The sequence below is a fragment of the Protomyctophum bolini genome (assembly GCF_963924005.1).
Source record: "Protomyctophum bolini genome assembly, chromosome: 15".
In the NCBI taxonomy this organism is placed as follows: Eukaryota; Metazoa; Chordata; class Actinopteri; order Myctophiformes; family Myctophidae; genus Protomyctophum; species Protomyctophum bolini.
Genome location: NC_137876.1, coordinates 32,007,687 through 32,035,648, shown reverse-complemented (window position 1 = coordinate 32,035,648; position 27,962 = coordinate 32,007,687). Strand labels below are relative to the sequence as shown.

General features: G+C 40.5%; 4 protein-coding genes across 5 annotated transcripts; 3 read left to right on the top strand and 1 right to left on the bottom strand.

Moving 5' to 3' along the window:
- The first annotated feature begins 3,337 nt into the window (after positions 1-3,337).
- On the top strand, positions 3,338-8,246 carry LOC308329323 (pre-mRNA-splicing regulator WTAP-like). Its single transcript, XM_080783572.1, has 8 exons — positions 3,338-3,472; positions 3,819-3,872; positions 4,645-4,700; positions 4,830-4,888; positions 4,997-5,124; positions 5,253-5,431; positions 7,081-7,235; positions 7,406-8,246. Exons 2-8 carry the CDS (start codon positions 3,843-3,845, stop codon positions 7,927-7,929), a joined length of 1,131 nt encoding a protein of 376 aa, XP_080639698.1. The 5' UTR covers positions 3,338-3,472; positions 3,819-3,842; the 3' UTR covers positions 7,930-8,246.
- A 1,074-nt stretch (positions 8,247-9,320) lies between these two features.
- map7a (microtubule-associated protein 7a) lies at positions 9,321-18,462 on the top strand. Of its 2 annotated transcripts, none has more exons than XM_080783733.1 (14): positions 9,321-9,455; positions 11,189-11,299; positions 11,540-11,614; positions 11,726-11,889; positions 12,571-12,673; positions 13,532-13,695; positions 14,410-14,540; positions 14,950-15,182; positions 16,000-16,180; positions 16,597-16,765; positions 16,941-17,045; positions 17,162-17,203; positions 17,319-17,529; positions 17,936-18,462. In XM_080783733.1, exons 1-14 carry the CDS (start codon positions 9,362-9,364, stop codon positions 17,944-17,946), a joined length of 1,794 nt encoding a protein of 597 aa, XP_080639859.1. In that variant the 5' UTR covers positions 9,321-9,361; the 3' UTR covers positions 17,947-18,462. The 2 variants fall into 2 exon arrangements, with proteins under 2 accessions (XP_080639859.1, XP_080639858.1); XM_080783732.1 differs by having other exon boundaries at positions 14,941-15,182.
- A 116-nt stretch (positions 18,463-18,578) lies between these two features.
- LOC308329432 (uncharacterized protein) lies at positions 18,579-27,420 on the bottom strand. The gene is made up of 13 exons (XM_080783734.1): positions 27,098-27,420; positions 26,520-26,639; positions 25,812-25,931; positions 25,404-25,523; positions 24,335-24,454; positions 23,957-24,165; positions 20,929-20,974; positions 20,627-20,760; positions 20,397-20,528; positions 20,095-20,209; positions 19,783-19,917; positions 19,561-19,686; positions 18,579-19,229 (listed from the first exon to the last, which is right to left on the bottom strand). The coding sequence occupies exons 1-13, from the start codon at positions 27,321-27,323 to the stop codon at positions 19,075-19,077; spliced, it is 1,758 nt and encodes a 585-aa protein (XP_080639860.1). The 5' UTR covers positions 27,324-27,420; the 3' UTR covers positions 18,579-19,074.
- LOC308329433 (large ribosomal subunit protein mL40-like) lies at positions 21,443-22,521 on the top strand. The gene has a single exon (XM_080783735.1). The coding sequence runs from the start codon at positions 21,563-21,565 to the stop codon at positions 22,172-22,174; it is 612 nt and encodes a 203-aa protein (XP_080639861.1). The 5' UTR covers positions 21,443-21,562; the 3' UTR covers positions 22,175-22,521.
- Positions 27,421-27,962: the final 542 nt, after the last annotated feature.

Here is a 27,962-nt window from a genome sequence, read left to right as displayed (position 1 = left end):
AAAGTCAATGTTAGCCAATTAGGATGGAATATGAAATATCGGACAGATCCGGCTTGAACACATTACTATTTACGGGATTTGTGGACAGAATCTGGAGGAGTAATTAAAGAAATGTTTTTCAAAAGTTGGCCTCCTGGTGGTGCTATTACAAAATTTGGGGCAGAGGTTCATCGTTTGCAACCAGGGAGTGTGTGCAAAATTTGGCATCGACCCGGTAAACAGTGCCGAAGATTAGCTGGTAACAGACGGACGGACACACACACGGACAGACACACGGACGGAGTGCAAAACTCTCCCCATGCCTTCGGCCTGGTGGAGACAATTATTGGTACTTTTTTATCTAGGTTGCAATAATTAACATGCATGAGCAGCATGCAACTGAGCCCTAAAGTGACACCTTTCCCAGTGTCGTCTAGGGTAAACCACATAACGACCCGATACCAACCGTGCAATCTTATCGTGTTTGGGCGTGCAGTGTCCAGAACCCTCTGTTGGCTGGGTTGCCTGTCAGTTATTGTCATCTCCTTTGTGCTCCAGTGACTCAGTGTGTACACCACCTGACCACGGTGTAGTGTATCAACATTATACTGTACTGTCTGTGAAACATAGACATGGTCCTTTGTTATTGTCCTTATTGGTGTTCATGTTAAACCCTGGCCTAAGTCAGGGCCTTCCTTGGCGGAAATTGCGCATATATTTTACCTTATAGGGACACTTCATCCCTGTTGCAACCAGGTCTTATTTTAATGATGTTTGGAAGACAAGAAACACTGTCCTGGGGTTTTTATGTGGGTAAAACGTGTTTTAGATAGTATTTCAAAGTGTCCATGATGTCATGGACACTGGGCTCACTTACTTCCTGGACTACATGTTGTCTCAGTAAGACAGCCCTCCACCTATCCACAAGGAGGAGCAGTGCACCAAAGCATTATGAGAATTGTAGTCCAGGAAGGAAGTGAGCCATGACATCATTGACACTTTGAAATAGGCTAATAAAATATCTAAAAACACATATTACCCACATAAAACCCCCAAGAAAGTGTTTATTGTCTCCCAAACATCATTAAAATAACATCTGGTTGCAAAAGGGGTGACATTTCCCTTTAAGTGATGATGGCCTTAAACAAGGCCAACATGTCTGTTATAGAGCCTACAAACTAACTACAACATCTCAAATTGCTTTATCCCAACATGGGCCCTATATACTAATGAGATTGGGCTATTTGTGCCATATAGGCCAGTCAATTGAGTCATGCTTGAAATGTAGGCCTACTATAATTCTCCAATCTGTTAAATTCTTCAATCAATCAATCTAAGCTAAAAAGGGACGTGACCCAAAATAAATTGCAATAGTTTTTTTTATGATCCATAGGGTCATCCAAATATAACATGTTAATGAAATACTTAGTGGATCGTGGTAAATTCAGGGATTGAAAGTTGGGAGTCAAAATTCTTTCATTATGCTTTAAGTAGCATGTTGAGTTTATTTGAAAGTTGAAGGCAGGGAGTGGAGCTACTGGTATACCAATGATGTGACTTGTCAAACTAGGGTTTTTCATGATTCTGAACGCATTCCAAGCATTAGTTTTGCACGAAAAACACTCCTTGGGATAAATTCGGCCAAATGTGATTACCTCGGTCCTCATCACATTTGTGATGACGGCTGTGGCCGTTTTTAGCCTAAGGAGTATGTTTTGTGCAAAACCAAAGCTTGCAATGGATTCAGAATCATGAAAACTCTATAGTTTGACACATCACATCTATCTATAAATGCACCATATGTCTCATTGTCTCTGTACGTCCGTCTGTCTGTACGTGTGTAACGGCTGTAATGCACGTAATTAGAGAACCGTTCGCCCCACTGACATTCGACACAAGCGTTTCACACCCCCACAGGGAGTGCAGACGTGCAGTGCCCGCCCCGGTGTCAAGTCTGTCGGACTCACAGTTGTCCAGATCCGCCAAAAAATGCTGATGCCCGGGCTCTGCAGGGCCCCTGCCCAGTGTCCGTATATGGAGCTGGCCTGTTCTGACATCACAACAATCTATGCCCAATGACACAGAACTCCATAGATGGGAATAAAGGGACACAGAGAGAAAGAACCAGGAATCTCCATATATGGGCATTGGGCATAAAAAGAGACACAGGCAGATGGATTTAACGGGTACTCCGACACGGGTAGAACGTGTATTGCATAGTCGGGTGGGGCATGGTTCTTCTACTTCCATTGTTACCGACTCGGTGCTCTACAGCCGGGCACGGCGGGCACCGGTCTAGTGATACATAAAGCATAATGAAAATTTGAAATGTTTCACCTTATATAGGTTGTTACTTTCATCCTTTATTTACTACTATGAACCACTTAGTATTTCCTTCTCAATTTTTGAGGGCGCTAGCCCCTCCTATACACAGGTTTAATGTTTGTCTTTAGTTCAATGTTTGTTCTGTAAACTCCATTGACAATGAAGGGAAAATGTACTCATAATGTGCCTCATTACGTCATATTGTCTCTTTATTGTTAATGGCGTTTAATGTTTGTGTTGCATCACCATTACACCAGTAAGACGCCTTAATATAGGCGAGAGGTAATCAACATGAGTTAGTTTTACAGTCTGGTTAGACTTTATATTAGCACTCCTCACTTCACACGGGTGTGATTTTTAATGTTATTTGGATGACCCTATAAGGATCATAAAAACCCATGAACGATTACTATTGCAATTTCCTTTGGGTCAAATTTAGATTGACTGGCCTGTAATAGTAATAGATGGGTATCTTTGTCCAAGTCTGTCACATTACCAACAATACAAAACCATGATCTATCTCTATCCTTATTCCTATAACAGAAAGAATACATCCTGTTCAAGGATAGAATATGGTCAGCTCTGCTTGCCTTCACCAATCATCGCGGATGACGCGTCAAATTACATGTTGGTACAGTTGGGTTGGGTACTGTCTCGACTCTGGGTACATCCATTGTGCACATCTAGGGACCGCACTATTACTAATTATTGTTAGTAGGCCTAATTAGTAATTAGCCTACTATTACTATTTTCTTTTAGCAGGTAAGTAAACCTGGGACCGAGGCTAACTATTACCTAGCCCCATATGTGCCCTCTCCCTACGCTCATTCTGTAGGAGCTACAGAATAAGCGTAGGGAGAGGGCACATATGGGGCTAAACTATTACCCAGATACTGGTGCACCAACCTCGTGTCGCCACCTTAGAGTAAGGTCGCCACTCGCCAGGCTTTCCTCGGAGGAAATACCCAGATAAAATATTATTTTCCCAATAATGAATCGAAGCGCCACCTAGTGGTCACAAAACAGAATGGTCCTTGTAACCTAACCGTTAGCTGGCTTGTCTTGTTGTTGCAGAGCACTGCAGTCATCATCATAGGATCCGCACTGTTAGTTCAACAGTCATTCAGGGCCCATCGGAACGATTATTGTACTATTACACTGCGTTCGGGTAAGAAGTTAACATTATTTAGCTAACGTTTGTTAGTTTGGTCGATTGCTTTCACAAATAGCAACATATATCCAGAAGCTTGCTAATGCAGCTAGCCTCCATGCTAAACTTGGTTTGTTCATTTCGTTGAAAGTGAAGGTTAGCTCGGGGTAGAATTGTACTTTTCCATACAAGCTCTTTGCGCGAAATCAGCGTCGTTAACAGATTGACTACTCGATCCACTCGGAGCTGTCCAACCATAGACAAACAGTCGTGGAAACTAGCTGCTAACATAATATAGTATGCTAAGCTAGCGAACTGAAAGTTGGTGTCACTGTCAACTGATGAAAAACATTTTATTTCACAGCCAACCGAATCCAGCGGCCGCAGGATGACTGACGACGAACCTTTGCCAAAAAAGGCGAGTGAATAAATTACTAACCATGCAGCTGTTATCAGAAACGCCTGATTATCCTCTTTAAATGAATAGTTTACCTTCATTGTGACCGTTTTCTACTTGATGCTTGACCCCAATACCCCATGTCCATGATGAAGTTTGGTATAGTAGTCCTAAACTCGCAATGTTCTTCTAGCCGCAATTTGCAACTCTAGATTGTTTTTATAATGGGATGAATCTAGAGTTGCAGTACCCTCCATTGACTACCCACTCATCCAATTTGGTTTGCGATCCGCTTGTCTTAAACGACGTTAAACTCACCAACATTGCAGCTGTAGTCCAAGCTTGAATTATCCTCTTTCAATCTGCCGAGCTTGTTTTTCATAAAAACCCACCGTAGAGATGTTATGAGCTGCATTCTGTCAAGACATCCTTTGCAGGTGATTCTTTTTCGTTTGGAAGCACTCTTTTTGTTAATGGGTCGCGCTGCTGCCTCCTGCATTATGTGAAACAGGTGGTTACGCTGGGCCGTTCAGCGACTTATGACGAGTGCTTTCAAACTCCAGCACTTAGAAAAACAATCACCTGCACAGAATTTCTTGACAGAAAGTAGATCATAACATTGTCTACGGTGGATTTTTATGAAAAACAAGCTTGGCAGATTGAAAGAGGATAATTCAAGCTTGGACTACAGCTGCAATGTTGGTGAGTTTAACGTCGTTTAAGACAAGCAGATCGTAAAAAACCTAATTGGTGATGATCATGATACACTTATTTATTTATTCCACTTTCGCAGGTCCGTCTAAATGAATCTGATGTGAACAGTTTGACTCGGGAGGAACTCTGTGAAAGGTATAACAAAGTTACAGTTTGACTGAGTCCGACACGAAAATGCCAGAGTCAGTCAGTCACCCACTGACCCAAATGAGCAGCACTGTTCGAATGATGCTAATGTTTTTTTTTTTAAATTTGTTTTACCAGGTGGAAGCAGGACGAAGCATATGTTGATGTTCTAGAAAGAAAATATTCAGCGTTAAATTGTAAGCTCTACCACTATTTATATGAAACTGGTCTGGTAGTTTTTCTGACTTGCCGCCCAGGCACTGATCATTTACTAGTGATCATCATTACCATTTTCTGTCTCACAGCAAATGATGTTACAAACTTGAGGGAGTCAGAGGAGAAACTGAAGCAGCAGCAACAGGAGGCTGCGCGACGAGAGAACATCCTCGTCATGAGGCTTGCCACGAAAGAGCAGGAAATGCAGGAATGCTCGGTGAGAATCACTGTGAATCTGTTCAACCATATAATCATCAGCCATGGCAGACATGTTGGAAGGTTGCAGTTGCAGTGATGGGTAGCTGCATGGGCTGAATGTGACACCTGTCCTCTACTCTTATCCAGACGCAGATTCAGTACCTCAAGCAAGCTCAACAACCCAGTCTGGCCCAGCTGAGATCTTCCATGCTAGACCCGTCCGTCAACCTGTTTTTCATCAAAATGAGGACTGAACTGAATGAGACTAAAGACAGATTGGAGCAGGCCCAAAATGAACTGAGTGCTTGGAAGTTTACACCTGATAGGTAAACCAAACCACAATCCTCCTGCTGAGACATTGACCAGAGAACTCACATCCTGCAAGAATGCAAAGTGTGGGAAAAGGCAGAAAATGTTGTGTTCGAAACATGACTGACATTTAAACACAAAAGAGAGAGAGAGAGAGGGAGAGAGAGACCAGGGAAATACGTTACCTGATCCAGTGGCGCCCCCAACTCCTGCACTTGTTGTTCATGATAGACTGTCAAAGACTGTCAGGTGAACACTGATAACAGCTCAAAGGAGCATGAAGGAAGCAGAAGAGATGGTCGCTTTCAACCTCCGAATGAGCCCCTGTTAACATAGGAACAACATTATACTCTTTGTGGATGGATAATAGGATTGGTGCATTTTATGTTTATTGAGGTTTAACACCTAATGACATAACATTTTGTTATCTAGCGGTAATATATCCTCTACTACAGGTACTTGGTTTTCAAAATTAATTATTAATCCGTTATGCTCTGGCAAAACCATACATTTCCACAAACCCACGTACAGTATAGATGTTGAGAATTGATATGGAGGAGCTGCTCAAGGCACCAGAAACTGTATAAATACTAAAGACTGTTGGTCTCTGGAATGATGTTGGGCTTGCTACAAGTTGAGCTGACACAGGAGGCACCTTGAACATCAGTTTGTCATTAATATGAGCCATGTCCAGGTATGACAGTTTGATTTCATTAATCTGAATTTTAATTAATGTTATGAATTATCTTAAATTCATATGGTCACCACTGTTGTTCCTCTTCTTTCACTCTCGTTTACTTTTGAAAATTATCTGTATTTAAAATGCCTAATCGGTAACCCAAATGTGAAAAAAGGAACAGACTAGCAGGCAGCTGGAGTTGGAGTGGTTTTCAAATTGATTGACAGAAATTGTATTTTTTTTAATCTGTTGCAAAGTTATTTCACTTTGTAATATATTTGAAATGTGGTTTTATGGGTTGTCGTCAACTATACGTTTTCTGTTTATAGTTTAATTTGAACAGAATCTGTGTACATGCACTGCAGTTTAATTTCTCTAAATGTGGCTATACCAGTTGATCATAGAGGGTTCAGTAGCCTTGACCATAATTGTTCAACAGAACTAATTGTCTTGTTGAACATTGAGTGTAGTCTGACAACACATTTATAGATTGTTGATGGGACTAAATTATGGTAAATCAACAAAAATGGGTTCTACATTTAGTGCTGAATTGCTTTAAAATGCAATTCAGCACTAAATGTCACTAAAGGGAGAGCGAGATCTTGAAGAACCAGAATAAAACCTAGTGGCTTTATTAGCTTTAGAAAAAAAGAATTATTTTATTGCTTTCTCACCAGACTTGTTTAAAGGGATAGTTCACCCCAAAAATGTCATTTTTTGATTACTCACCCCATGGAGACTTGGATTCATGGATATTCTTTTTGTCACATTCCTAAGCCAATAATTTGATGACAAGCAGTGGTTTTCTACGGAAACACAAAGAGTCTCCATAGGGGAACCGTTGCTGGTCATCAAATTAATTGGCTTAGGAATGCGACAAAAACAAAAGAATATCCATGAATTCAAGTCTCCATGGGGTGAGTAATTGATAGAAAAAGTCATTTGGGGGTAAACTATTCCTTTTAAGGTATGAACTCTCCGTTGCAGCCAGACAGGGAAGAAGCTGATGGCGAAGTGTCGGATGCTGATCCAGGAGAACCAGGAACTGGGTAGACAGCTTTCCCAGGGACGAATCGCCCAGCTGGAGGCTGAACTGGCCCTTCAGAAGAAATACAGTTGTGAGCTCAAGAACAGCCAGGATGGTGAGAAGAAGATGCCTTTTCTAATGGTTCCCATTATGTTTACTGCACTTATTGTGATGGTAAAGGTCTTTGCAGACTGCAACAACCCAAATAGATGTCATAGATTTGTTTGTATTGTTCAATCACTGATATATATATATTTTTTTATTTTGGTGTCTCTTCCGCTACAGAGCTTAATGATTTCATCATCCAGCTGGACGAGGAGGTGGAGGGCATGCAGAGCACCATCCTGGTCCTTCAGGAGCAGCTGAAGGAGGCTCGGCAGCAGATGAGCCTGCAGGCCCAGTGCCCTCCAGGAAGTCATGCAACCCCGGGCCACCCGGACCCTGCCCACAAGAAGGACTCCCAAGAAGGAATCACCAACAGTCCAGGCAACGCAAGCCCCATTCATAGGATGGCAACAGAGCCCGCCAGGGAAACGGGCAACAGTGACACCGAGCAGTGTTCAATATCATCACCCTCCACTGACACAGATAGGAAACTGTTTAATTCTAACCACAGTGGTGCCGTGAGCCAGCTTAGCGAAGCCTATGAGACAGTTGACTCCCCCACTGGTAGTGAGACCTCCTTTACACAACATTCCCTTGGCGCAGACTCGAGCCAAGACTCACAGGAGGACAGGACATCCGCAGGGAAGGGTAGCAGGACTGCAGAGTCAAGCCATGTCCTGAACGGCTTGGATTCTACAATTTAGGTTCCTTTGAGACATTATTAGAAAAAGAAAATCATGAATCACCCCCTGCCCCATTAGGGTACTGTTGTTATATTATGTGCATGCACTTCCCAGGAATGGATGAGACGGTGGACAACTTCTCCATGAAACTGTAAAGCATTGTCTTAACATGTTAGGCTTTAAACTAGGAATGTAATTATTTAAAGTCAAGTGGAACTTTGTCAAGTGCTGCTATTTTCTTTTACCGATATGATTGTGATTTTCTGTTTATTGTAAAGAACCTTTTTTTGTTTTTGAAGAGGGGTAGATCTACTTACAATAAATTTTTATGTCTATAACATCTCAAATTTACTTTTTTGCTTTAAATATATAAATTGTTCATAGTAGTAGACTATAAATCTATATTTGTGCTCAGCAACTGAGTTATTATTCTAGGTAAACTAATATATGGTCTGAAAAGAGTATTGATCTCTGGTTTGGGAGTTACAAGGTTTACCCATGAATATCTAATTGTCATTCTCCTGACTCAGATATTTACTTTCCATGTAAAGTCTGCAATAAAAGAAAAGGTCAGAATAATTTTAGACCCCACAGAGACAGCAATAGCACATGAATGCCATTATTAAGTTATAAGTGAGCTTGATCTTCAAAAGGAAAGCCCTCCATCTAGTGGTAGCATCTTTTCATTTACCAGTGGAGCATTATGGGTAAAATGGGTAAAAATAATCATCTCAGTGCCTCTCTTTTATTGAGGACAGTGTGTGCATCAGAGCGGTGAAATGCCCTAGCAGTACATGTCAGTGCCTACCGGTATGCAAGTGCATGAACCACTGTTGTCCTGGTAACCATTCACACGCACTCTGCTTTTCCTTCCTTCGTTCTGCCATCAAACCTGTATATACCTCTGGCTGCTTACATAGAAACTTGACATCCCTCTGGCTTCTTGCATTAGAAACTACATCCCTCAACCTGCTTGCATCTAGAAACTCTACATCCCTCTGGCTGCTTGCATCTAGAGAAGAGTAGGCTACAGTGGGCAGAGTTCAAGCAACACAGCTTTGCAATATGCAATTAAAGAGCAGCAGACTAGGATGAAATATTTAAAAGGAATTTACCATTTTAGCCTCAACCTAGGGAGGATACGAGTTTCTGGAGTTGTACAGTATTATCACAAATAGGAGAGGAAGGTAATTTTTCTTTAGATTTCCCTGAGGATTAGATGACTGCAATTGCGGCCCACTTTTTTGTTCTTTTCTGAATTGGATTGCAGTGCACAGCAAGCAGCTGATGCAGGAGACAAGCTTGGCTTAACGGCTGTACACGCTCACAGGAGGAGAGGACCCAGAGGCATCTGGAAATAGAAATTGACAGGAGGGAGGAGGAGGATGAGAAAGCTGAAGGCAGAGTGTTGAATACCAGAGTTGTGGTATGTCATCGGGGCTCAGTGCCTAGCATGGCTGTGCAGAAGAAAAAGAGTGGCATCCCTCCATCGCAGGGACTGGTTTCTAACAGAACCTACGAGAAGAAGGGAGCCAAGAGGCTGGAAGGTTAGTAGCTTCCATATCATGCTTATATATTTTAAAGAAAAGCCTCTTTACAGTATCAGCACTCACAACTATAAGCCTGTCCTTTGGATCCTAGCAGGGGCTTATTGCAATATGGTAATTACTAATTACTAGATCTTATGGGCATGTTGGTGACAAATGAAACATGAATAATGATTTATTCTTCTGTTGGTAAATATTGAATTGCTGTTTTGGGGTCTAGCATCCGCACCTACTTTCTAAATATGGGAGGTTTTGAGAGCCCATGTTCAGAGGAAGATGGTGGCAGTGATTACATAATACACCTCAAGAACAATAACAGTGTATCTTACAATGTTTATGTTTTTAACAGTGGGATTAATATATACCCATTACCATTATGTTATTGTGTTTCCCTTTCTATATACAGTATATACAGTATTCTGATGACTGCCTGTGTTCATGTTGTTCTGATCCTTGATAATAATCTCAATGTTTATTTGTTTTAGTCATCGCCACGAGGACTGGTCAGGTGCTGGCCTGTTCTCTATGCCTCTTAACAAGCAGCTCACAGCTCACAATGGCTCTTTCATTTACCGATAACCTTAGGGCCATCATAGTTCATAACTTCATAATAGCAACCGTCAGGGGCTAAATTCAGGTAGTTGCGTACATCTTACAGTGGTTATACTAATTGGTAGATGGTGGAGTTACCACACGCTATACTAATTAATAGATGGTAGGAATATCCCCATTGATACACTTATGGCCATACTGTTCCATAATATTCACCATTTGAATGTCTGGAATCTTACAGTAGCCTACATATTAGGCATATGTAGGATATTTGTGTGTGTGTGTGTGTGTGTGTGTGTGTGTGTGTGTGTGTGTGTGTGTGTGTGTGTGTGTGTGTGTAAGAGAGAGATACATACATATATGTATGTGTACAGTAAATATATATATATATATATATATATATAATATAATACACACACACACACACACACACACACACACAGAGTAGTAGATTTTCTTTTGCTTTTATAATTTTTTCCCACGATTGACCAATTTTTTAATCTATTATCTAATGTAATCCTGGGCGCTACACTTCCTCTGCCAACCTGGGGGGCAGCGGACTGACCTCATGCTTCCTTCTATTGTTAGCAGATTTCTTTAATTACTACTGAATGCAGATGACCCCGGGGGCATCATGTTCCATAACAGTCTATAGTGTATAATAGACAAACTATTAGAGAGTGAGTCTGTTTTGCACGTGTGAACAGGGTTTATGTCTTGCTAGCTCGATAATTACTTATTATTTTTCATGGTTCAACTTTGATCATCTGCTGGAACTGGCTCCAACGTTTTTGCTTTTCAATACTGTACTGTACTGTATGTATGTAGTATTTTAATTTGCCTTTGGAACATATTGTGCCTTGTTGGTAGGTCAAAATCTGTTTGTATACTGTACCTTCATGTAAACCGAACACCATGTGAAGTTCCTAGAATACAGGAGTGTACATTGCAAATTAACTCAATGGTGATTCTAGTCCCCTGAGTTATGTTTAGGGATCATACTTCCTGTGTAGTTTTTCCATATACGCTTCGTCGCTTATAAAGACGACCAAGTAATGCTGAATTCATGTCTGGTTATACAGACTTGGATTCCCAGCTCCCCAGGTGGGAGCTGATGCTATTTTTGTCCCTCAGTATCATAGCATGCTGAAGGACGTTGGTCTTTTTCTTCCTCGTTTCAGGAAAAGCGGCAAACATCAAGCCAAATACACAGACAAAGAAAACTGCTTGTACTTCCTCTGCCAACAAACCTGCCCAGATCAGTAACACAGCCACTCCACGCAACACTGCAGGTTTGATTAAGCTTTGTTTTCCTGGTGGTTGTGAATTTATTGAGCAGCTGAGCTGTCATGAGACTCCTTTTGGAATTCATATTTAATAGAACTCTGGATTAATAGTATGATCTACTTTTACTGACTGCTTTGATTTTACACTTTCGCTTTTTCTTCACTTATAATTTGATATTTGTAATGGAAATTATTCAAGTGGCTGCAATATATTTGTTTTATACCTGGTAATTCCTGGTGTTCCAGGGGCAAATGGACTAAATGTTGATGAGAGATTGCGGCTGGTACGAGAGAGGCGAGAGGAGCAACAGAAGTTCCTTGGTATGTCAACATCTTTTATGCAAAATTGCATGCACAATCTTTTAATTTGACTCAAAAGTGATATATGAATGCGTTAACTGGGTATTATTGTTGCTTTACGGATGTTCACAGCCTCTCGGGAGCTGAGCTGGCTGGAGAGAGAGCAACGGGCCAAGCAGTATCATGACAAACAACTGGAGGAGCGCAAGAAGAAACTCCAGGAGCAGAGAATGAAGGAAGAGAGGAGGCGTGCTGCCGTTGAGGAGAAGCGCAAGCAGAGACTGAAGGAAGAGAAAGTGAGTTTTTGAAGTGGAGTCTGGCATGGAATTCAAATTCACTATTTTATTGTTCCAAAAGAGGGGGAGTTTGTTTGCAATAGGTAGCCAAAACACATGCTTGGCTCTGTGCATAACTGTAGTCCCAGTTTTCAGAAGGTGACATTTGGCATTATTTACGTACCCAATACCCATAGCTCAGTTTGATTGACTGAGCAGCAGGTTTAAACTGGAAACACACATGACACATTCATGTGTTTCCAGTTCAGTGCTGTTGAGCCAATCAAACAAAGCTATGGGAGAATTAACTTGAACAGGAAACAGCTATTTTGTGGCCCTTTGTCATAGATGCTTTGTACTGGTATCTCATTTTGCCTTGATTCAAGAACAACTTAAGTGAAACGTGGCTCATCTTACCCCCTTCTCCCTACTGTACTATCTAACTATATAAATTGCAGAGATGACCAAAGAAGCAGCAGCATAGAAATGTTGATTGATTGACATCCAACATCTTTGTGGACAAATTTAATATATAAACAAATAATTCTACATACCTGACAAAAGGATAAAGCACAAAGCTTACTTTCATTAATAGAAATAAAAGACTATCTATGTAGAATGTAGTCAATGATTTTACAACGTGGTATGGTCACTGAGACGAGAGCAAGTAGTATCGTTAAAGCTCATTTGTCCTAAATGAAGGAGCGATATGAATCAGCAGTGCGCAAGACCCTGGAGAAGAGCCGACGGGCTCAGCAGAACCACAATCAGAACTGCCGTGGAAGACAGCTCAGCAAGAACAATGGTAGGGTAATGGGTATACTGTATAAGGATAGATGGGTTTCCATTTTGTTCCTACTAAAATGTTTGGTAACACTTTAGTCTACATGGACATTATTCCATCGTACACATGGGTCCAGTTCTAACCTATGGAAAAAGCGTACAATAAAACAATGTATAAGCCTAATAGAATGGAACCACAAAGTGGACAATTTTATTAGCATTTATATTGTGTTGCGAGTTACACCCATATTCCTATATTATATGCCTAACATAGGGGCTGGTTGATGCACTGAAATGATGCCACTGTAAACTGTTACTAAACATTTACCTTTCTTAACACCACCAAGCATACTTATACATGTATGTGCTCTTTATAACATATTAACATTTCAGTCTTGCCCTGCTTTTTCCTTTGTTATTGCATCTAATTCTGTATGCTAATTGCTAATGTTAGTTCCACGCCGCTTGCCTCTGACTACATGGGAGAAGAACTTGATCAGTCGCCTCCTAACTCCCACATGCTCCTATCTGGCCAGGAGCAAGAGTGCTGGTTGTCACTCAGGAGAAGAAGGTACTATTGCCAAGAATATATATAGCATTCGGTATTATTTAATATAACATTATACAGCTGTGCTGTTATCAATATTCATTCCCACAATACTTAAATTATGGCTACAGCAACTAACTTCCAGACTAGAACATAACAAATTTGGATGTCTAACTAAACTCAGTTTCCTCCTTTGTCTCCTTTCAAAAACACTGCTTGAGATGCTTTTTATGCTCTTCGCACATTTCCTTCATTTTGCATACATTTCCCCATCATTGTTTCCCAACAACGGCACTAAAACATGTTCAGTTGTCCATGTTTGTCGCCGTTCAGTCTCATACAACTCCATGAATAACACCACCACCATGAACAACCCCTTCACCATGACCACCCTCATCACCACTGGCAATCAAAAACCAGGGCACCACTTCAGTCCCGCTCAACAGAGAGCATCTGCCTTGCCCAGCCATAGCAACAGAAGCATCAATCCAGCACAGGTAATCCCAGTGGTCTCCTTTGACTTATTATATTATCATTGTTATCATTATCAACTTATGTTGATAATGATAACATGCATTGCTGGGTGGTCTGTCTGAAGAGACTGTCTCTCCTCTCTCTATCACCCACCCACTGCATTCACACACCAAATAAATGATAATTAAAATATATAATACATAATAAATAAATACATTTCACCTTTCTCTAGTTAACATTTCTCTGAAGCATTTTTTGCCACGGGTACAGGCCGCCTTGCTGTCACTCGCACTCTCACTATTAAAGCATTGTTCGCAATGTTCGCTCAACCATAGTACACTCTCACTTGCTATAAACCTTAGGTTGCTCGACCATAGTGTCTCTCTCTCTCTCTGCACCAGAGAGAGACTTATATAACTGGATTTGTAGTTGAACATTCCTCCATTCATGTTACAAATAATAAAATATATATTGAACAGTTGCACTCACTTGTGAAAAGCACCGTCATGGTGATAAAGAACGCTCTGCATTCACACATTAAGTGGCTGGATAAGAATGCAGGCATTCTTACTATGAAGCATTTTTCCAACACAAGATTAACTTTCTACTAGATTCAGCACACATGACGCCAAAATTGAATATGCCACCACAATGCTGTGTTTCTTTCTGTATCCAAAGAGGTGTGAGGCATGTAAAAAAGTGTTCTGAGAAAGTTTGTTTTAATTTGTCTTAATAAGATCAAACCAGGAAGCCCACAAGAGCTCAAGAAGAAGATGTTAACCAGCAAACCACCCACTGCCAACAGCACAGTGAAGCCAATCACAAAACCACAGAGCAGAACACCATCACCATCACCATCACCCGAGCGGTAAGCAAACCATTATAGTTTGTGTTTAGGATACTGGTTCTCAACCTGTGGGCCGGGGGCCCACTGGTGGGCTGCAAGGGTTTTACAAGTGAGCCTCCAAATAATTGTCAAAACACAAAAACGTTAATGATAATATAACTATTTATATTAAAAAGTGATACCAATAAATTAGATCTCATTATACTACTTTAGTTCCATTGATCCAAGCTGGAATACAATCGATTGATCGATTGAGCCAACCGGAAGTATCCACGTTTTAGTTTTGTTCCCTGGCAATCAGTCTCCTAGCAACATGAGTGCATTTGGCTTGAACTGTCTATAATACTGTATATAGCCATGGTAATGTGGACAAATAATACAGTCTAAAAATTGTCCACCTGCTGGACACTTGATCTTGAAGGACTCTCAGAAGATCGAGCAGCAGACTGTCCACACCTCTACAGTTGGAGCTTCCATCAGTCCCCGAAGAAGAGCTTCCTCTGTGTAGTTCCGCCCTGTCTCCTAGCAACATGAGACCTATTAGGACGCCAGCTGAAAGTCCGAAAGAGGAGACAGGGGATGCGAGTCCTCCAGAAACAACATGTTCAAACTCGCCAGCAGCTCCAACACAACCCGAGACCAGTACAAAAGAAGAAGAGAAATGTAAGCATCCAAAACATACACTTCAACACTAGAGCTGTTCCATCATGTGTGCAACAAGTTAGTCATGAAGTCTCTCTCGTCTCGAGTGGTCCTGCTGTTAAAGGTTTGATACGTATGAACAACCCAAACAACTACAATTGTAAGCATGCAATAACATTTAATCCATTTACCATCAGCTCAAATATCTGCTCCTCCATTAAAAACCTTGGCTTCACCCTTGACTGTACCTTTACCCTCAATAAACACATAAGCACTGTAGTAAAAAGCTGACCAAGCTGGCCAAGGTCAAACCAAACAGCTGGAGATGACAATTCATATCCTCCAGACTGGACTACTGTCAATTCCCTCCTTTCCGGGTATCGAACACGGCTGCTCGCCTCCTTTCTGGCATAAAGCGAGAACACATAACTCAGTTTTACTGTGGCTCCCTGTCACTTTTAGAATATATTTTACATTTATTTTAATCACCTATTAATCCCTGCATGGCCTGGCCCCTTTATATCTGTCCGAACCTTTGGAGCCCTACACCCCACAAAGGGCACTGAGATCAGCTAACAAGCTGCTCTTAGAGCTTCCCGAAACCAACCTGACTATTGCTGCTGCTCCTAGACTGTGGAACAGCCTGCCCTCTATATAAAGTGCCACTCTCTTTTTTCATTGGCTTTTAACCCACTTAGTGTTTGTGTCTTGATCTGTTTGTTGTATGTGATGTTACACTTTTATTTTTGTTGCACTAAATTGTTGTAAATATGCTTTATGAATAAAGTTTGATTTGACGCAAGGTGCTTTGGGTAACGTGACCATGTGTTATGTCCAGGTTCCTTCCAGATGCCACCCCCTTCAGCTCCACTGCCTCCCCTACCTGAACCCATAAGCAGGCCATTAGCCGGTACTACAGACCCAGAAGAGGCCTCACGTATCCTGGCTCAGAAACGCAGGGAGGCCCGTCTCCAGAAGGAGAGAGAGGAGCAGAATCGTCTACAGGAAGAGACAGACAGGTGGGAAGTAGCCAAGGTTGTTATTTTCACATGCACTTACAACTATAGCAACACTGCAGGCAGGACATTATTGTTTTTAGACCGTCCTCAACATTGTAACAACAATGCAAATACAATACGTTAAAACATATATACCTATATATTCAGTTTGTGTGTAACCAACCATCTATCTAATAGTTCGCACAAGTCACAGAAGTGTCTGCTTTAGTGGTGGTAAAGTGAACATACATGTAGTTTACATCAGTTCAAGAAATAACAATTAAAATGAATATGCCTATGTCTGAAGTAATATTCTGCCCATAAAGATACTGTCACATATCATATGGTGTCAATAATAATGGTTTTACTTTATTACGAGGGTAGTTGTCATGAGTCATAAATGGACATCTTGTCATATTTTTCTGCATGGTTTCTAGGAAGCATAGAGAAGAACTGGAGGTTAAGAGGGTGGAGGAGAAAGCACGTCTACAGGCAGAGGCTCAGCGTCTGGTGGAGGAGAAGACGCGGAGGGAGATAGAAGAGCAGAGGAAAGCTGAGGAGGAACGTGCCTTGGCTATGAAGGAAGCCGCTCTTCTCTTGAAGCAGGTGAGCAGTTCAAATACACTCCATATACAGTATAGGGATTGATGTCTGCAGGTATAAATATTGTTCTACCCAAATACTTGTTCCTGTACAAACTGTATTGGTACCTAAAAGAAGTCAATCCTCTCGTATTTTAAGAATTATTTGTTTTAATCACGTATACTGTGTTGTTGCTCAGAGACAGGCAGAACAAGAAAGAGAGAGAGAAAAGGCTGCCCAAATGAAGAGAGAAAGAGAAATACTTGCTCTCAAAGAAGAAGAAGAACGACAAGCAAGGAAAAAGGTGATGGGAGTTTAAAAATGTAATGTGAAGAGATATAATCTTGTCTGTGATAAACACAAGTTTCAGAGATAATCCAACCTTGGTAACCTTTTAAACATGTGATTGTCTTTTTCCAGAGACTTGAAGAGATCATGCGGCGAACACGGAGGACAGATATGGTAAGATGTATGACTCCGTTTAAAACCGCCTTAGGGATCTCTGACGCATGATCAACTAAATTTAAGAGACAAGAGCCTACCCTTTGACTAAACTGGATTAATGTTGCTTTCCTAGAAATCCATGCCAGAAAATATACAACCTAATGAAGTACAACCAAAGGAAAATACAGAGCCTGTGTATAATGGCACAATAGCTGAAGCTGCCAAGCCTCCGCAGCAAGTGCTGAACGCAATGGAGGATATGGTCCCTGTTGTGGCCTTTAAAGAACGCAGGTCACTCCGAACCCTGACAAGCCTTGAGGAGATTCAGACACATCAACGTGCAGGTGAGAAGTTGTCGACGTAGCACTACAATACAGGTTGATCATTAAAGGTGCTGCTGATATGTTGTTGCTAAAATGTGTTACATATAGCTTTGTTTGTTCAGTAATGGGTCTCATCTCCACTCTCCATGTCCCTAAACATTTTCAGGTGGCACACCAATTTTAGTTTGTTTCATCACTTACTATCACTTACTGCACCACAAAATAAATTGTACATTTTGGCCACATGTACAGTTGTACACATGTAAAAACTGTGGGTTTTGGAATGAGCTACTGTAGCTACATTTTACATCTTTAGTTAGACCCTTGAATCACTGATCTGTGAAACATCACTAGGGTCTTCATATTTTGAATTGGTTTGAACTTGTCATTGTCATTGTACTGTATCTATTTTCTCTCTCTTTTTTAGAAGTCATCTGACCTTGGAGGTAGGCAACCCTTAAAGCATTTCTTCAGTGCTGTGGTCTCTTTGCGACAAGAATGACTACAAGAAGACCATGTTTCTGCCCTGCACTCCTAAAGAGCATGTCAACATCACTACCAGTACCACCTAAAACCTGACCTACTGTAAGGACGATGTCTGTGTTTCTTTCACTTTTCTCTGATTTAGCAGTGGCACAAGCATGGGTTATCTACAGCAATTTACTGAGGTTTGTTCGAACCAGTCTTCGCAGTAATAATGTCAAAGATATACAGTAGATTTAGACAGCCGAGAGGTTACTATAGCAGGTATATATCAGCTGGGGCAAGAGTTGTCTCAGCCATATGCTTGAGCTTGTTCTTGATAATGCTGCTATTCAAGCACTTTTCCTTCCTCAGTTATGTCACTGTGGAATTATGGGTAGTAGTAACTGTTTGCACTAGTATTACATTTCACTAGTGATAGTTCACTTCCTGTCTGAAGCCTTATTTATACTTTGTCGTACAACCACGTTTCCATTTTCTGTGCATCATTATAGACAAAATAATTGCACTATAGCTTTTAATGTCTTGACTTTTGCTTTCTTTTAAATTGTGCTTTCATTTTAAAGCAATGCAAGGCTTGGACAATAGGGCTTAAATGAATTTATTGAAATATAAAAAACAATATTGTTTGCAATTCATAAAAAACAAGTATGTGTGATATATTAACTGTTGCTTGTAGGTTTATCCTTACTCTCTACACTGGTCCATGGATGAAATATAAAACCTGTACAAGTATAAAACTTGTTAACTTGTAGTAAAAAACTTAAAAGTATATTCCATGTTTAATTAAACTTGGTATTGTGCAGCATGCCTGTCTCCTTTGGCAGTTCATGTGTTGATTTAACAATATATGAGGTAACGCATAGAAAACACAAAATAATAGACAAACTCTAAAGAACTACTGTTCTATTCTACATAAACTTAGCACCTTCAATCGTTTTGGCTAGTGCATTCTTGCTCATATGACTAACTAGCACAGCTTACCTTTGAATCATAGTTGAGCTAGCTACTCATGTACGTATACAAAAAAGAAAAAAAGATTAGTACCTGACATAGTACTAATCTTCATAGTAAACGCATCTCTCAATATTTACACTCAGTAGAAGAAAGGTCAGAAGAGGTAGAAGAAGGGAGCTGAATCATCTGCAGTAGACGTCTTGTCTCCTCTGTCTGTGTATGCACCCTCCGAAGCTGTTTCTGCAGTCCACTACTAGCCAGTAAAACCGAAAATTCACCATCTGCAGAGTCACAAGGCATGTCACTCCTCAGGGTAATTATTCCTGATTGGATAATTTATGTGCCCGCTTGAAAATCGGTTCTCTTCCCGTTTTGTTTTTAAACATATGTTTGGTCACCATGCCGTTCCAAAATTACACAGGTTTGCGGTCACTAAGTAGGCCCTACCTGGGCTGAGTGGGCTCAGTACTTGCACAGCCGGCCTGGGCTCAAATTCGACTCAAGTTTGCTGCATGTCCTTTCGCATCTCACCCCATTTCCTGTCTCTTTTCATTGTCACCATCAAATAATGGCTTGAAACTTAAGTTACAAAACACGTACATAGTTACATACCCTTGTTGAAGTTGTATATAGTTGCTATGCCAAGTTGCTGGAATCTCACTTCCTCGTTTTTCAGGAACATCGATAGGTATTCTGAGGCAGCAGTGTAGTGAGGTCTCAGCAACTGGATGACTACCCCTAAATAAAGTGTTCCAAGTTTAAAAACAATGAATGATATTTAAAATGTAAAGATATAAATACTTTGAGTCTGAGTTCTATTTGCAATCACATTACCATTCATTTCTAGTTTGCTTATGATGGCAGCAGAAATGTATGACAACCTGGGATTTCCCATTTGTCCTGACAACTTCACCAGTGCTGAAACTTGTTCCGACGTTATCGTTTTTGATAAATGAGACTGAAGTGTATCTGAAATTGTGAAATGAAACCCAGGTCACGTAATTCAGTAAATTAGAGAAAACAAGGCAGCATATTATCAATTTCAAGTTGTCTAAAGGCTACAGTGGAACACAGGATAATTAAAGTTCCAAAACCAACATTCATAAGACAGCATGACAGCCAAATTCACACACCCAGAACACTCACCCCAGGACATCAGATGATGCAGGCATGATGCCACACAAAGCAAAGTCTCCTCTGAGGGAACAGGAGACACAAGAACCTGAAGTAGTCCCGATAAACACTGCGTTTCCGTCAGAGCCTGAGTTTTAATGACAAATGTCCAAAGTTTAATGTCCAAACAAACATGCAACTCTATCGCTGACCCTCTGCTCTGACCTATCACCATCACAAAGGCACAAGCAAAAATACAAAGTGATCAAGAGCACAACAACAACCACAAGACGTCAAGAGTTAAAACCGTGATTGGATAGCAGCTCTAGCCTGACCTGTTGGCCTGTGCTGGTCCTACACAAGTTGGTGACTGTGGTAGAGCTGTTAGTGATGATAACTGAGCTGAATCCATGATGATGGAGCAACTGGCCAACCGCATTCAAAATGCCCTCACTCAACAGAGCCTCCTGAAATTGAAAACAGTGAAACAGTGATCCTCATCAACATAACATTCTCATGAAAATGATATATTTTTTCTATATTTAAATGATCTATGAAGTCTTACATTGTTTTGGGGGTTTGCAGAAAGTGTAGACAGCAATGTTATTGCTGACTCTGCCCATGCAGGACTAGAAGAACACAGTACAGACTTGAGTTGCAGCACACAGTCCAGCTCCATCAGCTGTCCTTGAATCAAAACTATGAATAAAACAAAACATACAGCATGGGGCGGGGCTCTGTAAATTACATCAATTTTCTATCCACTGTTGGTCTCTTATGCTTTTTCGGTCTTTCTTGGTCTATACTTCTTAACACTAAAAACAAAAAGAAAGCTAAAAACAGATCAAATGAATATACTGCAATTACCATTCTCAGAAAGGATTAGAAGACATCTGCATGCTTGGGATGAATTCTGTAGATGGAATAAAAAGGTGGTCACTGGTCAAGCAAATATTTTGTGTGTGTGTGTGTGTGTGTGTGTCTGTCCATCTGCGTACAGCTAATCTCCGGCATCGTTGGCCCGGTCAATACCAAACTGTGCACACACACTCCCTGGATGCTAATGAGACCCTAGGCCCTAAATTCTCAACAACTGCTTGTTATAGTGCCACCATGAGGACATTTATTGCAAAACACATTTCTTCATATTACTTGAACACATTTTATCCATACATCACGCAAATTCACTATGGTATACACCATCTCTTTAATCATGTGATCAACATGGACCTGTCCAGACACAACTAAATCTAGGTTAAAGGTAAAAGTGGTTCATATTTATTACAAGTCTTTTTTATTAAATAGTCGAAAGTAGCTACACGAAATTTGTGGATGACGTCATATTGACGCGCCAAGCCATCTATATCCTCGGTCGCAGCGCAAGTGAAGTGTCAAGTGTCAAAGGAGACATGATGTGACTTCCCCCCGCATCAGAGACCCATCATTATTATATAGTAATAATTTACAATTTGTAGTGTTCCAGTGCGGTAAATAGGAAACCATGTCGTTTTCTTTATCACACGCTCTATGCAGGATATTATCCCGACATAGCGCTCCCTCAAGGTTTCTAAAAGGAGAAACCTCCCATGTGATACAAAGTCCTTGGTTCGCATCGGTTCTGACACTGAAGACATCTGCTCCACTATGGGGAGAGCCGCGCAAAAAGAAGAAAACAAATCCCAAAAGAGGATTGTTGATAAGAGATAGGTTAAAAAAGAAGCTGAAGAAAATGGAGAGAGTTCCACCTGAGCTTATCCCCATAGAAGACTGCATCATTACGATCAAATGCCAGGATGAAACGAGGGTACGCTCTACACCCCTGCTCTCCTTTGAGGAGGCCGAGCGACGAGCTTTGCGACTTAAGGAGTGGTCGCGTTACAAACAGATGCAGCACATGACTGAAATGGATGCTGTTGAGCTTGCTCTGGAAGCTCAGAGGGAGGCTCTGGATGAACTGAAGCTCGAGTCTGATGAGCTGTACCAGGAAGCTCTGAAGCCTGACCCCCTTCTTTTCCCATTTAGTCATGAGGGACCCAGCTACACGTCACCAAAGACCAAGCACGAAGCACCTGATGGCAAATACAATGACATTACCAGAGTCTACACTCAATGACAGGGCTCCCATGGTCATGAAATTCCCGGGAATATTTTGAGGAACAAATTTAAAAAAAAGTTAACATTTTCCAATCCTGGAAAGGTTCTGGAAAAATAGTTGGATATGCATTGTTTTTGGCCATTGATTTAGTTAATAAACATTTCCCAAAACATGTATAACATTACACAAAATATACAGTATTACATAAGTCGTTCTTTGCAGAAAGGGCTGCGTGATTGCAGCCTAATGTGTACCGGACGTGACTTTTTTTTACATTACAAGCTCATAATGTGCTGCAGCGTGATCCTATGCCCTAGGACAGGTGGTATAGCAAAACTAAGTTGGCACGAAGATTGGAATGGAATGGAATTCAAAACTAAGTTGGCACGAAGATTGGAATGGAATGGAATTCAAAACTAAGTTGGCACGAAGATTGGAATGGAATGGAATTCTATTCTCTATGCTTTATTTTTGCTACACTGCTTGTCTTTGGGCATTGCACATAGGAGTAATTAGAGACTCATTATTGTGCTGAATGATTGTTATATAGGTCTGGAAATTGTGTTAAATATTCTGAAAACGTTTTGGAAATTCATTGGAAAACATGTGATGGAACCCTGCAACGAGAACGGGGATTATACACTTCAATGAATCCTATATACTTTGATGGCCATACTGCCATAGTGGTCAACTTTTTTCCCCTCTAGCTGAAAGTATGAAGCTCAATGTTACTCGTCTTGTCACACTCACAGATTTGCATCCAATGTGTGAATTCTTGACTCACTGAAATGCTGAATGACAAGTTGTTTTTCCACATTCATACAGCTGTATAAAATAATTTGTTTTTATTAAGTTTTTCTTAAATGTAACATTTCATGCAACAATAAAAGGCAGCTTATTTTACGAGTAAAAAAAAAAAAAAAACATGGACCTGTCCACTTCCCCATATTCCATTGGCTAAGATTAATTGCCTTCCAAAGTTTGCAGGATTGGTCCGTTTTGAAGAAAATGCCTCAAATCATGAACGCAACGTGCAATTTCCGTGACATTATGCACACACATTCCCACTAGGCAGAGGACGAAATGCTACTTACGGAAAAAAACTAATCAGCCTCATGGTGGCGCTATAACAGGACAATTCAGGTCCTTACCTATAACTGCACGAGTTGTGTACAACTTTGTAGGCACCATAGATATAAAAAAGAAATAGATGCCTCATTGGCCGTTGCAGTTTGTTGGAGCCATGTGTGTCAAATGAATAGAGGGTATGCGCATGCATAAAGTGAATGGCAGATCGAGTGGCAAAGTGAGTGACAAAGGGTATTTAATGTTGTTTAAAGTCATTTCATGTAATCAATAGGACTTTTCTGTTTGGATGTATGGGCTGTCAAGGCCAGCTATGCTTCACAAGGAATCTCGGGAATATTTTGCCCCCTCTCGATAACATACGCCCCAGAGTATGTCTATGGCGCACTCTGTTAGATTTTTCATAAATCAAACTGATTCGACTGCCAATCTCTCAGTCAAATCATGCAAAAAAATACTAAGAGATTGGTAGTCGACTAAGACTGTCTTGATCGATCAGTCGACTAATCAAGGTCAGTTGTCTAATAGTCGACTATTAGTAATTGGACTAATAATAGTGGACTACCAGTCTATCCATAGACAACATTTGACCAATCAGTCGACTATACAAATCTTTAGTCAGGGACAGCCCTAATATTCTTTAATAATAATATGTAATATTAAAGACAATAGAGAGCTCCTCACATGGCCTGTGTGATGTCAGTTGAGTATTACCTTTTGCACAGAAGAAGACATGAGAGTCAACAGTGACTTCAAGAGGAAATGATCACCGATGCCCAGTAACTTGGAATGATGCTCCTGGACCACAGCGATGTTGCACAAAGCAGAGCAGCTGTAAAACTGAACTTCCCAATCTGAGGACTGCAATAGAAGCACCAAGACAGGAATAGCCCCTGCTTGACATAAGACCCTCATAGACCAGACTGGAAAAAGAGGGGACACGACACGTCACTGGGTAACAATTCCATATTTGAATATTGTACACAGAACAAACAGCATCAATGTCAACAACAATATAGATGGCACCTTTTTTGCTTTGTTGATTGATGTGTTCAACACACATTAAACCCAGGCCAGTAGCCCAGTACCCACCTGATTGTGTGAGATTTAACAGGGCCCAAACTGCATTTTGTTGTACTCGAGAGTCATAGGACTTTGCTAAAACCAGCAATGATATCACTCCATCAGACACAATGGCCTCTCTGTTTGATTCTGTATAAAGGAACACATAAAAGCACATTACACATGTGCTCAACTGTCTGATATACAGGTACTGTCTGTTATGTTCCATTGTTAAGATATAATATTAGTCTTGGACAATACTTCACATACAAGTAGGAAATTATCCAACAGATGTTTGACCGGTATATCTGTTGAGCATTTAGAAAAGAAAATCCCTAATGAATCACCATCTTTAAAAAGGTAATTTTACATAGTTTTATTTTTTAAATCCGGTTAGTAACCTTTGGTGGACAGTGGTCTCATGCCAATGAAGTATGAAAAGTTGACGTTTTTTGGGTGGGGGGGCATAACACCAGTGGCGCCGTCGGTACGTAAAAAGTGGGGGGAACAATATTTTAGATCGAGAGTTGAGACTAGAAAGCTATATAGCCAGAGCGGTCCTTGCAGCGAGAGGCCAGCATGCAGCGGCAGCTATACACGACTACGATTGCGCAACAAAATGGGAACGGTGCTAGAGACCAGACAACCAGTGCCGGTCGGGAAAAATAAATTAGGAAATCATTCCCCAGTCAGTTATTCCCCAATAGTGTGGGGACATTCAGACCCAAATGACCCCCTCTCCAGGGCCTATGCATAACACTAAGAACAACAAAAATCAGACCCGTCTGAAGTGAGTGGTGCTGTACAGTACAGTACAGTACAGAACAGACTTAAAACCGTTCTGTTTGAAGGTGGATTGTGCTTGTCTCCACCTGTTTTTCCATGTCGAGAGTGTAAGACTTTCGTCTTTCAGCACAAGTGTGAGGTAAAAATTACTTGATTACTGTCCTAAACAACTAGAAATGGGCAAAAGATATTAACTGCATATTACTGCTGGCAGATGTAAATTGGCTATTCAATCAGGTATAAATTAACTTTTCAGTTGTAGGGATTTTTATGTTCAAGTTAAAAAACAAATCTCCCCTGTGTCCATACAAACCTGACGACGCCAGCATAGCAACACATGCACATGTGTGACACTGAACAGTGGGGTCTGCAGACTGAAACATCTCTACCAGAGGCACCAGCATCCCCATCTCTATCACTAACTCTTTACAGACTGGGAAAAAAAGAACAACAAAGAAAATACATAAGGTTGTTCAACTCTGACAGCAGAAATGGGTATGCCCACAATGACCCCCCCCCAGCCTCTAATAAAAATCCTAAAACTACAATGTATATTTAATGAATGGAAGTGTGTATAATGTACAATCTTGGTTAGATAAATGTTAGATAAATGCTGAAACAACCCTAAAGGATACTGTCTGTAGGCTGACTTTAATCATCTTAGGCTGGCATCCCTATTTTGGGCATACATATTTTACAATTTTCAACAATTGAGTCTTACCATTATTCTTTGCCAACACATTGACCAAGGATAAAGAGGTGGTCTTTTGCACATCCAGATCACTTGACAGAAGCAAAACCATCAATGGCTCTAGGAAGGCAACTGGCAGAGGAGACTCCACTGTAACAAATAAAGAAATAAGTTGAGTATTTGGCTGGAGGCCATGGTTAATTTCAAACCTTCATTAGACTCACCTATAGCGCAAATCTGCAAGAGAAGCCACTAAACCACACCTCTCTGAAAGGTACAACTATACTATATGGTGGTGTTGTGGACACATTTATTTGCATAAGAATAAATGTAATCTCTTTTTTCTTTTGTACAGTTGTAATGTAAATGTTATTCATAATAATGCATATTGGTTTCACTAAACTTAATCTATTAGGCTTTTCTCTCTCATGTTTACATTATCACAACACAACCTAATCTTCTACCCGTTATCAGAAACTCTGTTGGACATTTGCATAATACTGGTCTTAACCGTAGGCAAGAGTAATTATCAGCACAATGATGATATGATGCTGAAGAAACCTCAGTCGCAGTGTGCCGCGGGCTCGACAGTGTGCCCGAGCCCAACAGGGCAGTTGTTTTACAGACAGATGTCTATGTGTGCACATGACTGATAAGTTTTACATGCAACTGTTCATCACATGCAAAATGTGAGAAGTTAAGAATCCACATACTGTACAAATCTGTTTATCTACTCACATTGTTGACTAACTTGTAAATAATACAAGGCGGCAGCACGTTGTAGTTCACAGTCGTCTGAGGATGAAAGTCTTTTCAGTGCTTGCAGACATTCTTGACTGACTGTTGGGTTTTCTTGATCTGTGAAGAGATATAGAATTCAGAAAAGAACCCTAAAATTGCAGTCATGACAATTTCTTGTCATGTCAAGAACAGTCTGTCCTAAATCGAATGAGCTCAAATGATTGGCTTTATGTCAAACTAGACTATTATTTTTGATACTTTTTTTTTTTTTTGTAATTTGTACACGTTTAGCAGTAATAAAAAGACTACTCCAATAAAGTACACAAAATAAAAATAAATAAAAAACAAAACAAAAAAACAAGCAATAATCTAATCTCAAAAGAGAATTGTTTTGTTTTAGCTTTCAGATTAATCATTTTCATGCTATTTCGATTAGTAATAGGCCTACTATAGTCTAATTATGTATAGTACACATAGTTCTCAATAAAATAAACAACGAGGGGAAAACGAGAAACACCCACAAGCACATTATTTTCTACTACTATATTAGGCCAGCTCCTTCTCGTGTAGCCTACCATTATCCAGGCGATGTAATAACGTTAGCTCATCCGTAGTTTTCTTCTCTTCCTTCGGATTCTTCCTTTGGCGGTTGAGGGAAGTTGCTCTACCCAGACAGGTGCATCGTCCAAGTTCTCTGACCAGCTCCCTTATCCTTTGTTCAAAGTCTGCGCAAAGTCTCTTGAAATTAGCAGTAAAGGCTCGGAGCAACTGTGCACACTTTCCACAAAGCTCAGAGGCCATGACTACAATGAATGTACTGCACAGTATGTACAATATGTATGTTGTTCGACGATATGCATGATGTTGTTGACAAGACAGAAGACACTCACCTACCGCACCGTCCTGCACATAGAGCTATAAAGGAGGTGGAGGTGGTCCTGCACTAAAATACACGCCTATAGGCTACCACGTGACTACCAGATTATTTACTTTGTGATTTTCATCATTTGATGTTCTTGCAATGTTAGAAATCACGTTTATAAATGTTGCTTCATGCACATAAATAATTTCGAATTAAAAACGAAAATAAATCAGAATCAATAATGTGTATTGCATTACATTGTTGTTATATGCAATATTATAATATATGATATTATGATATATTGGTACGCTATGTTATGCTATTGATATGACATAATATTAATATGCGATATGTGATATTATTGCTATAATAACCTGCCTATTATATTACTTGAAAAATAGGAAATCTCATTGGTGAATCCGCGTTCGACTCGATGACGTCACTACAAACCCATCCCATAGTCACGGGGGGCGGAGACAATTTGTTTGGTGTTGCCAAGTTTGCTTATAAGCGACTTTGGGCTTGTCTTTCAGTAAGTTCAGAGTGGTTTCTGGTAACCCCGGTCCCCCGGCCATGCC

Coding starts and splice junctions, on each gene's coding strand:
- LOC308329323 (XM_080783572.1), top strand. CDS start 3,843: ATGACTGACGACGAACCTTTGCCAAAAAAG. Junction 3,873..4,644: donor ACGAACCTTTGCCAAAAAAG/GCGAGTGAATAA, acceptor CCACTTTCGCAG/GTCCGTCTAAATGAATCTGA. Junction 5,125..5,252: donor AGGAAATGCAGGAATGCTCG/GTGAGAATCACT, acceptor ACTCTTATCCAG/ACGCAGATTCAGTACCTCAA.
- map7a (XM_080783732.1), top strand. CDS start 9,362: ATGGCTGTGCAGAAGAAAAAGAGTGGCATCCCTCCATCGCAGGGACTG. Junction 11,300..11,539: donor CACTCCACGCAACACTGCAG/GTTTGATTAAGC, acceptor CTGGTGTTCCAG/GGGCAAATGGACTAAATGTT. Junction 16,181..16,596: donor CTACAGGAAGAGACAGACAG/GTGGGAAGTAGC, acceptor CATGGTTTCTAG/GAAGCATAGAGAAGAACTGG.
- LOC308329433 (XM_080783735.1), top strand. CDS start 21,563: ATGTCGTTTTCTTTATCACACGCTCTATGCAGGATATTATCCCGACAT.
- LOC308329432 (XM_080783734.1), bottom strand. CDS start 27,323: ATGGCCTCTGAGCTTTGTGGAAAGTGTGCACAGTTGCTCCGAGCCTTT. Junction 20,975..23,956: donor TGTCTTCTTCTGTGCAAAAG/GTAATACTCAAC, acceptor TTCCATCTACAG/AATTCATCCCAAGCATGCAG. Junction 20,529..20,626: donor CTGCAAACCCCCAAAACAAT/GTAAGACTTCAT, acceptor TTTCAATTTCAG/GAGGCTCTGTTGAGTGAGGG.